This window comes from Chiloscyllium plagiosum, unplaced genomic scaffold (genome assembly GCF_004010195.1).
Source record: "Chiloscyllium plagiosum isolate BGI_BamShark_2017 unplaced genomic scaffold, ASM401019v2 scaf_52, whole genome shotgun sequence".
Taxonomy (NCBI): domain Eukaryota; kingdom Metazoa; phylum Chordata; class Chondrichthyes; order Orectolobiformes; family Hemiscylliidae; genus Chiloscyllium; species Chiloscyllium plagiosum.
The window spans coordinates 1,184,290-1,195,483 of NW_025215381.1; the positions used below are offsets into that span (position 1 = coordinate 1,184,290).

Consider the following 11,194-nt stretch of genomic DNA (forward strand, 5'->3'; position numbering starts at 1 on the left):
AGTTCTGCACTTTGCTGTCCCCTCCTTCCTATCAGTGGCCGAGTGGTATTACCGCTGGACTGTTAATCCAAAGACCCGGGTGATGTCTGGGACCTGGGTTTGAATTTGAATTTTAAAAAAAATTGGAATTAAGTTTCTTAGGATGAACATCAATCCATTGTCAATTGTTAGAAAAGCTCATCTAGTTCACTCATGATCCTTTTTAGGGGAGGAAATTGCCATCCTTACCTGGTCTAGTTTATATGTGACCGCAGACTTGTAGAGTCATAGAGGTGTACAGCACGGAAACAGACCCTTTTAATCCAATTCATCCATGCTGACCAGATATCCTAAACTTATCTAGTCCAATTTGCCAGCATTTGGTCCATCTGCTCATAACTTTCTTTTTTTTCTTTTGTTATACCCATCCAGAAGCCTTTTAAATGTTGTCATTATATCAGCCTCTACCACTTCCTCTGGCAGCTCTTTCCATGAATGCACCACCTTGTGTGTGAAAAAAGTGTCCCATAGGTCTCTTTTAAAATTTTTTCCCCCCTCGCCCTAAGCCTATGCCCTCCAGTTCTCCACTTCCCCCAGCCCAGGGAAAAGACATTGTTTATTTACCCTATCGATGCGCCTCATGATTTTAGAAACCTCCTAAGGTCACCCCTCAACCTCCATTGGTCCAGGAAAAACAGCCCCAGCCTATTCAGCATCTCCCTTTAGTTCTTAAATGCCCCTGGTCATTTAGGGATGGGCAATAACTGATGGTCTAGCCAGTGTCACTCTTATCCTGTGAATGAAGTTTTTAAAAAGCATATACTATTTTGAGTGGGGAAAAGCTTTGGAAATCTGAAGGATGTGAAAGTTTGGCTGGCAATTAGAAAGGCAAATGCAGTCTTGGCATTCATTTTAAAAGGGATGAAAAACCAGAGCAGAGATGTCCTGCTGAGACTGTATAAGGTTCTGATCAGACCTCATTTGAAATATTGTGTGGTTTTGGGCCTCTGTCTAAGGGAGGATGTGCTATCATTGGAGTGACCACAGGAGATTTACAAGAATGATCCCTGGAACAAAGTCCCTGACGTATGACGAGTAGTTGAGGACTCTACTTGATGGAGTTTTCAAAGTTGAGCGGTGCATCTGATTGAAACTTACAGAATACCAAGACCTGGAAAAATGGACATAAAGATGTTTCCACTAGTAGGAGAGATAAGGCCCAGGGGCATGTCGTTAGAGTGAAGGGACGATCCTTTAGAACTGAAATGTGGAGGAATGTCTTCAGCCATGGGATGGTTAATCTGTGGAACTCATTGTTGCACAATCCTGTGGAAGTCAAATCACTGTATTTAAGGCAGTGATATGTTTTTGATTATTAAAGGAATCAAGGGTTATGGGGAGAAGGCAGGAGAAAGCTGATCTGTTTCTCAAACCCCTATGTTCAAATGATAGCACAGTCTCACTGGGCTGAATAGCATAATTCTGCTCCTATATCTTATGGCCTTCTGGCAAAGGAGAAAGCTGGCCAGCAGAAAAGAGTTGGATTCAGCGGAGGTGGATTTTATTTAAAAAAGGCAGGATCCAGTCAAAAGAGACTGGGCACATACACTTGAAGGTAAAACTACAGAATAGTGAGGCATTCAAAAAGGTACTGGAGGAACACAGGTACAACATGTTTCTTATTCAAGTGAAATGTAAGAGCAACAAGCCCAGAGAACCATGGATGTCAAGGGATATTCAGGATTGGATAAAAAGGAAAAAAAGACAAAGGGTATGAAGGGAACAAAACAACAAAGGACCTAGAGGAGTAGAGAAGGTGCTGAAGAAAGTAATTGGGAGAGCAAAGGGGAGTATGAGGAAACATCAAGTAAGGTTAGCAAGAATCCCAAGTTGTTGTTCATGTATATAAAGGGAAAAAATATAACCAGGAAAAGACTAAGCCTTATTAGTGACCAAGAGAGCAATCTTTGTATGAAGCTGGAGGACATTTAGTAGAATGTTAAGAGTACATCCCATCTGCCTTCACTGGGAGAAGGTTGCAAGTACAGAATTCAAGAAGATGGACTATGAATTTCTTGAGCAGATTAATATATAAAGTAAGGAGGTGTTGGCGATTTTGATGGATTTAAATTCGATGGACAAATCCCCAGGTCTGGATAAGTTGTATCCTGGGCTTCTGTGGGAGATAAGGGAGGCAATTATAGAGACCTGCCCCAAATGTTCAAATCTGCCTCTGGCCACAAGAGATAATGGAGGATAGCGGTGCTCCGAAAGCTAGCACTTCCAAATAAACCTGTTGGACTATAACCTGGTGTTGTGTGATTTTTAATTTTGTCCACTCTAGTCCAACACTGGCACCTCCAAATCCGTGGTAGGGAAACTGTAGGGAAAAAATAACACTGGCACCTCCAAATCCGTGGTAGGGAAACTGTAGGGAAAAAATAATCTCTATTTAGAGAGGTGAGGTTTGCTCAGGGGGCTTTGTCAGAGGGAGGTTATGTTTAATAAATCCAGTGGAATTTTTTAAGTGTTTGAATGAAGGTGGGGCAGTTTTTTTAATCATTTCAGTAAGGCCACACATGGGAAAGAAACATATAAAGAAGGGAAGCACTAGCTGGACCCACATTGGCTGTGATGGTAGAAGGCTGTTTGACTGGAGGCTGGTATGTAGTGGCATACATGGATTAGTACTAGGTTCTTCCTTGCTTGTGATATTCACAAATGTAGATGTGAATATGTGGGAAAGTTAAGTTTGTGATTACCATGAAGATTGGCCAAATGATAGTGAGAAGAAAGGTGTTAGATTACAGGAGGATGTAAACGATTGACCAAATGGGGAGGTCAATGGCAGATGGAATTTAACTCCATGAGGTGATGTACTTTGCAAGAAGGAACAAATCAAAGAGGTCTTTGAATGCCATGACAAAAGGAAACTCTGGAACAGAGGGATCTAGGCATGCTTGCCCTCCAATCCCTGGAAGTGATTAGAAAGGTTAATAGGATTGTTAAGGCAGATGGGATGCTTTCCTTTATCTGTGGCATAGATTATAAAAGCAGGGATGTCATGTTAGAGAAGAACAGAACATCAGTTTGGCCACAGCTGGAGAACTGTGCACAGTTCTGGTCACTGCTCTGTAGGAGGGTCTCTGGCGCTGCGAGGCAGCAGTGCTAACCACTGTGCCACCGTGCCGCCCAGAGAAGAACAGAACATCAGTTTGGCCACAGCTGGAGAACTGTGCACAGTTCTGGTCACTGCTCTGTAGGAGGGATCTGATTGCACCAGAGGGGCTATAAAATAATGGTACATAAGATTGAGGGGCGTGGACAGGGCAGATAAAAGCAGCTGTTCCCTTTAGTTGAAGGGTCAATAACAGGGGAGCATAATGTTAAAGTGAAAGGCAAGAGCTTTAAAGGGGATTTGAGGAAAGATGTTTTTATGCAGAGGGTGATGGCAGTCTGGAATGTACTGCCTGGGAGAATGGTTGACGTAGGAAATCTTTCCAATCTTTTTAAAAGTACTAGAAAAAGCATTTGAAATATTGTAACATCCAAACTTATGGACCTAGTGTGGGAAAGTGGGAGTATTGTAAGTACTAGTATATTTTTGGCAGTACAGACCCATTGGGCTGTACTATGCTTCTACACTGAGTGAGATGGGGTGAGGGAAGTGAAGAATCAACATTGGCTGAACAGTCTGATTTTTCATTTGTGTGCCAGCTGAAACTCTGCTGTAGCACTTTTAACAGTCAGAAAGCTGCAGTCTAGAGATATGAGCATCTGCTGGCTATCCAACTGCTGCACTGTATTGAGATTCTTATTTTTTTGGATGAGACGTTAAACCAAGGTCCTGTTTGCTGCCTCCTGGTGGACCTAAAAGAGCTTTCTGCCACGGATGGTAAAGACCTTGATATTTTAGCTAGTGTCTAACCAGAAACTGATGATGTACTCAGTATCACATTTGCTATCTGTGGGAGGTTGCTGTGTGCAAATTGGCAGCGACACTTGGTGATTCATCAATGGTAATAGACTATGGAATACTTTGGGACATTCTAAATGGTAATTCTGTGTATTGTATGTTTTAACAGACTGCTAATTCATACAAATGTATTTTGAAACTCTAGGCCACTCATTGCCAAGAAGAACCCGAAGATTCCAATGTCCAAGATGATGACAATCCTTGGTGCCAAGTGGCGAGAGTTCAGCGCCAACAGTCCGTTTAAGGGGTCAGCAGCTGCAGTGGCAGCGGCTGCTGCAGCAGCAGCAGTTGCAGCTGTGGTGGAACAAGTGTCTACTGCTGGTGCCTCATCAGGGAGCCTTCCTATGCCACCAGTACTTCCTGTCCGCAAAGCCAAGACCAAAGAGGGCAAAGGTTAGTAACATGCACAGACCTGTAAATAATACCCCAAGGGAGGCTGAAAACTTGTGTGCTGTTATGCCTCATTAGAATAGCATGTTCGAGATCATTCCCTGAGACATCCCAAAGAAATCCAAAGTACGCAATTGTCGGATAGACCCAGACTAACAGAAAACACAGCTTAGGTTCTTGTACCTAAGAGTTGCCATATTTATTACAAATAAATAAATTTTGCTCACAAGTAAATAGCTATGAACTATTGGCTACTATTTAAAACTCTAGCCGCCTCCTTCTAAACATCTATACACCGATATAGACTGACAAAAAGTTATAGTTGGGGGTGGGATATGGGGGGGGGGGTGTTCGATTTAGCACCAGTCCTCTGAATTTGATGGAATGTTGTTTTTTGTTTCCTGAGTCATTCGATTCCCTGATCTTTGCACTAGTCAGACCATAGTTTGAATACTGTGAGCAGTTTTGGGCTCCTTTTCAAATAAAAGGTACACTAGCATTTGAGGCGTCCAGAGAAGCCTCACCAAGTTGGTCCTGGATATGGAAAGACCCCATTATGAGGAAAATTTAAGCTTGTAATAAATTTTAATTTAGAATGGAAAAATACTGTTCTTTAAGAAACTTGATAAGGTAGATGTGGAGAGGTTGTTTCACCTTTGGGGAGAGTCTATGAACAGAGGGCATAATCTCACCTTAAGGGGCTACCTGTATAAAACAGATGAGCTATTTTCTTCTGAGGGTAATGAATCTCTGGATTTCTTACCTGCATGGGGCTGTCAAGACTGAGTCATTAAGTAGACTTGAAAACTGAGGCCCTAATCATTAAGGGGATTTGGGTTTTAGTGGATAAATTAAGAAACGGAGATTAACGATTATCAGATCCGCCATGATTGCGTTGAATATAGATAAACTGGAATCTGAAAGAACACAGCAAACCAGGCAGCATCAGGAGATGGAGAAGTCTTTATTTCACATATTACCCTTCAGGATGAGACATGGGGGCGGTGGCTAGGGTGGGGAGAGTAGCAGGATGGTGAGGTAGTGATAGATGGACACAGGTAGTGAGTATGACTTAGTTGGTTGATTGGAGGAATGGATCTGGTTGGTAAGTGGAATGGAAGGGAGGAGGCAGGGCTGGAAAGTGAGCCAGGAGATGGGTGGGATGGTTTTTTAAATTTGAAAACTCGATGTTAAGTCTTCCGAGCTGTAGGCTGCCCAGGTGGAAGAGATGGTGTTGTTTCTCCACATTTGTGTTCTGATTTACTGCAGCAGTGGAGGAGGCTGAGAATGGACATGTTTGAGTGGGAAGGGGAATTGAAATAGGCAGTGACTGAGCGGTCAGGCTGGCTGTTTTGGGCCAGGTGAAGATACTCAGTGAAATTGACACTTAGTCTGTGTTTGGTCTCACCAATGCAGAGAAGACAGCATCGCATGCAATAGATTAGAATGGAGGAGATGCCAATGAACCTCTGTCTCACCTGGAAGGATTGTTTAGGGCCCTGGATGGAGGTGTATCTAACAGCGATCTCATTGAATGGCAGAGCACATTCATTAGGATAAACTGCCTACTACTGCTTTCTGCATCATTTGGTTTTATGGTCCTCTTCATAGAAGCCACAGAATGACTGGCTTATAAATTATGTAGTCTCTGACTAGTTAGTTAAAATCCATCATTTACAGCAATTGTAAATGTTCTTCGCATCTTGACAGATACAGGAATATGCAGGGAATTGAGGGAAGGAGACAGCATAGAGGCAAAAAAATTTAGTTTAGAACAGCGTCATGTATCTTTGTGGTCTTGGTGGGGCGAAAGACCTGTTCACCTACTGTTCTTTATTCAGGCTTGAGGTATTTTCCTGGAGAGAGGCTGACAATTGCCCTTTCAGCATTGTGAGACTTCTGCCAGTTCACACCCACAAGCTGTTTAGACGCCCAGAGCTAATCTGGTAGTTGGTCATGGTCAGGCTGGTTCCCTTCAGCATCCAACAATTGGTCACAACTGCAATCTATTGCTGTTTTCCCTTTTTATATGCACTGTGATGTCATCTCCTCTCACCCCCACTCCCAAAATAGAAGTGCAAATACAACCCACAATGAGCTTCAGTAGCCATGTTTTCAAAATTTTAACAATTCCTTCTGCAATTTTAACAATCACCTTTTTTCCATTTCAATCCACAGTCAAAAATACTAAATTACAACAGAAGACCACCCAGTCTGTGTGGGGTGCCCTGACTAGAAGCATTGCAATGAGTCTGCTTCTCTGTCCCAAGAACACCCAACCTCACCAAAGAAAGTGTTTTCATACTAAATCTGCATTGAACCTTTCTTTGACCACACTGTTGTATACACAGTTTTATTTCCCATATTACAACAGGATTTTGACCCACCTGGTGTGGGAGCAGGGAAGAATTGCAAAGATTATGCCAAATATGAGTGCCTTTGCCTGTTGTGAAAGGTACAGGAGGCTCTTCTTTTTGTCTTTCCTGAGGCAGGGGCAGATACTGGGGATCCTGGCAGTAATTTTCAAATCCTGCAACCACTGGAGGGAGGGATGCCAGAGGGCTGAAGGGTTGCAAGATTGTCCATTATTAAAAATGGGAGGCAGGGATAGACCAAGAAGTTTGCAGGCCAGTCATTTCAAACTGTGGTGTGGAAGTTAATAGAATTCTGAAGAATATATGTGCTCTTGGAAAGAGACACTGGTTAATCCGTTGTAGTCAGCACAGATTTGTTAAGGGAAGATTGTACTTGACAAATTTGAATTTTGAGAAGGTAACCAGGAGTGTTGATGAGGCTAACGCACTTGCTAAAGCTCTAAAGATGACAGCAAGGTCCTATTGAATAGGTCCTTGACAGACTGGTCAAGAAAGTTTGAGCCTATGGGATACAAAGCAAAGTGGGACAATGGATCCCAAACTTGAGCAGGAAGCAGCAGATGATGGCGAAGGGATGATTCTGTGATTGGAAGTTTTGTTTCCAGTGGGGTTCTGCAGCACTCGGGGCTGGGGACCTTGCTGTTTGTGGTGTACATTAATGATTTGGACTTTATTGTAGTGGTGTGTGATCAAGTAGTTGGGGAGGGTTACACCTGGTAGGACCCAGGAAAGTGCTGAAGATCAGCGGGATCTTGGTGTCCATATCCACGCATCCTTGGAGATCGCAGGTAGATAAAGTAGTTATGAAGCTATATGGAATACTTGTCTTTATTAGCAATGGCATAGAATAGAAGAGCAGCAGCGTTATGCTGGAATTGTTCAAAACACTGGCTAGGTCACGACAGAAGGACTGCATGCTTTATATGGTCACTATTGTCGGAAAGATTTGGTTGCACTATCGAGGGTGCAGAGGAGATTTACCAGGACGTTTCTTGAGGAGTGAAGCTAGAAGGTCTGAGTTGTTAGTAATGATTGATTGGATAGGCTGTGGTTATTTTCCTTTAGGACCAAAGAAGATTGAGAGGTGAACTGATAGAGGTATATCTGTTTAAGGGGCATAGATAAGCATTTTTTCCATTAATATAGGGATCAATGACCAGAAGGCATAGATTTTTAAGGCAGTAGGCTAAAGGGAGAGAGAGGCTAGCAATGTCTATTGAAGAAAAACGAATAGCCTTATAATGATTAGAATCGGATGAGGGAAAAATGGAAGCAACTTGAGTGTAGCATAAACATCAGGCCATAAACTCTTTGGCCTGATTGAGCCAAATAGCCTGATTCTGAGCCCTGTATCTTTTGTATCGCCTTTCACCAAGACCCTTATCTTGTTCTCTTAAGGGAGGAAATATAGGAATTGGTTTGTGGAATGCCAGTTCCCACAAAACATGATAGCCTGGTTAACCAGTTTGTTGGAGGAGGAGCAGCCACCCCAATTAAAAAGGTTTTTCTTGCGTGGTTGCAGGTCCTGGCGCAAAGAAACGGAGCAAGAGTCCGAGGGTCCCAGATGAAAAAAAGAAAAAGAGGAAGAAGATGATTCCTTTGAAAATTAAGCTGGGCATAATGGGGCCAAAGAGGAAGAAGAGCTCCTCGGTAAATGAGTCAGTCTGTTCATTGGCTTGAAAGCTAGTCGAATGATTGGTCTTCTGCACATATTATCCTGCATTGCAGTAAAGAATGTGCAACTGCAACGGTCTAGAGAGGATACTGGAATGAAAGTTATGCACAATATAATAGTGTATGGTGGGGTCCAATCTGTCACTATAAAACCAGGAGCAGTCCCGGTTTGGAAAAATCTGTCGCTGTATAAAACAGCATAATAACACTTAACACTGTATAGTACTGGTTGGTTGTTTGTTCTATTTGATTATTTTAAAGACATTGTGAGAAATTTTGCATCGCTAAAGATGTGCATGAACCGTGTTGAATTGTAAGTTGATTCTGGAGAGTCCTTTGAACTGGAATCTGTTGACTTTTGATTCCTGTTGCAGTCCAGCTATGTGAGGCTCCAGATCCCTCCTGATGAGGGACTTTTGCTCATGGTTTCAAATGTTGTGTTGCAGTTTAACCTATTGTCTGCAGCCAAGGAGGCCATTGTGAGCATTGGTGGCTATCTTCTTATACATTAAGCCTAATGTTTGTTTTGTCACGACTGCATAACCATCATTTTCACATGGTACTTTTGTGCTTTTTCAGAGTGATGAGGCAGACTTGGATGCAGAGTCAGATTTTGATGATGCCAGTGTGCACAGTTCATCAATTCGATCTGACAGCTCTGTTGCACCCCTGAAAAAAGCAAAGTTGAAAGCTAAGGTTGGCCGTAAGAAGAGGAAGGGTAAGTATTGGATTGTGGCTGAAAGTGACATAATAAGGACAAAGTAGTTATACTGTCCCTTCTCTGGTGTCCATAGAATATCCCATGTCTCAGTTTTGAAGACTAGCAAGGTAGTTCTCTGCAGTATCTTGGAGCCAATGTTTATCTCAATCAATAGGAAATATTGCAACAGATTATCTGGCTATTTGTGGGATTTGCTATACACAAATCCACAGCTGTGTTTCCTAAATAATAAAGTTGCTATATGTCAATTTACACAAATGGTTCTAAACCACATTAGGATGTCTTGAGGTTGTGAAAGACACTATATATAAGTTCAAAGTTTGAGAGAAGATTTGTAGCTCGGGTGCTTGTTGTCGTGGTTCTGTTCGCCGAGCTGGGAATTCGTGTTGCAGACGTTTCGTCCCCTGTCTAGGTGACATCCTCAGTGCTTGGGAGCCTTCTGTGAAGCGCTTATGTGATGTTTCCTCCGGCATTTATAGTGGCATTCTATTTATCCACCATAAATGCCGGAGGAAAGATCACTGAAGCGCTGAGGATGTCACCTAGAGGGGACGAAACGTCTGCAACACAAATTCCCAGCTCGGCGAACAGGACCACAACAGCACTAATAAGTGCAGGTATGTTTTAATTGTCATCCTTTTAACCTGCTGGTTTATGTAGTTGCTGGTGAAGAAGAGGCAGACGGGTATGAGACTGATCACCAGGATTACTGCGAGGTCTGTCAGCAGGGAGGAGAGATCATCCTGTGTGACACCTGTCCTAGAGCCTACCACTTGGTTTGCCTAGATCCAGAGCTGGACAAAGCCCCAGAAGGGAAGTGGAGTTGTCCACACTGTGTGAGTACAGCTTTCTCAATTAGTAGATAGCAGTCTTGTTGAAAAAGATGCCAGCCACCAAAGTGAAGAAATTTGTTTGTATTAAAAGTGCCATTTGAAAGGACAATTTAACATTGTAAAATGTTTGAAGGTGTCCTCCAAGTTGAGAAAGCTTTTTAAGAAAAAAACATTTGGGACCATTTGTCTTTATACACAATGTTTGAGTATAAAAGTAGGGAGGTTATACTGACCCTTTCTAAAACACTGCTTCAGTGTGTCAGATTTTTGGACATCACATTTCAAGAAGGATGTGAACATTTTGGAAGTGGTACAAGAGAAGATTTCCTATAATGGTATTGAGGATGCACAAGGAGCAAGAGTAGGCCACTCAGCACTTCAAGCCTGCTCTGCTATTTGATAAGTTTATAGCTGATCTTAGACTCATATAGTGTAGAAAAGGCCCATCGAGTCTGCACTAACATTACTAGCATTAAAAGTGTGCTAATCCTAATCTCCTGCACTTATCATAACATTCAAGGATATGGGACATTTGAAGTATTCATTGAAATATTTTTCAAAGGTTAGAAGGTTTCCAGCCTCCATAACCTTTCCCAGGCAGTACATTCCAGATTCCCACCACTTGCTGAGTGACCATTACTTTCCCAAATCCTTTCTGAATCTCTTGCCCCTTGCATTTTAAAACAATGCCCTCTCATATTGACGCACCAACCAAGGGAAACGGCTGCTTTGTGTTCGCCCTGTATATACACACCCTCATACTCTTATACACTGCAATCATATTGTTCCTCCACCCCATCCTCTCATGTCTTTTAAAAAAAAATCCAAGCCTATCTGGTCTCCCATTTATAGCTCAATTTCTCCAACTCCAGCAACTTTCTGGTGAATTTTGTCTGTATCCATTCCAGTGCTATCACATTCTGGTAGTAAGATGACCAGAACAGCCACAGTAGTCAGTAGTCAATAGACAATAGGTGCAGGAGTAGGCCATTCTGCCCTTCGAGTCTGCACCACCATTTAAGGGTGATCACCCATGATCATATTGATCAGTATCCTGTTCCTGCCTTATTTCCATAACCCTTGATTCCACAATCCTTGAGAGCTCTATCCAACTCTTTCTTAAATGAATCCAGAAACTGGGCCTCCACTGCCCTCTGGGGCAGAGCATTCCACACAGCCACCACTCTCTGGGTGAAAACGTTTCTCCTCATCTCTGTCCTAAATAGTCTACCCCGTATTTTTAAGC

At 42.6% G+C, this 11,194-nt stretch overlaps 1 protein-coding gene across 7 annotated transcripts in view; it reads left to right on the top strand.

The window, feature by feature from the left end:
• chd3 (chromodomain helicase DNA binding protein 3) overlaps nucleotides 1-11,194 on the top strand; it is a 115,173-nt gene that overhangs the window by 18,844 nt on the left and 85,135 nt on the right. For all 7 annotated transcript variants that reach the window (XM_043686918.1, XM_043686916.1, XM_043686922.1 and 4 more), the window contains 4 exons: nucleotides 4,101-4,348; nucleotides 8,243-8,370; nucleotides 8,974-9,112; nucleotides 9,776-9,951. In XM_043686918.1, coding sequence (XP_043542853.1) covers nucleotides 4,101-4,348; nucleotides 8,243-8,370; nucleotides 8,974-9,112; nucleotides 9,776-9,951 — 691 coding nt within the window. The remainder of the gene's footprint in view (nucleotides 1-4,100; nucleotides 4,349-8,242; nucleotides 8,371-8,973; nucleotides 9,113-9,775; nucleotides 9,952-11,194) is intronic.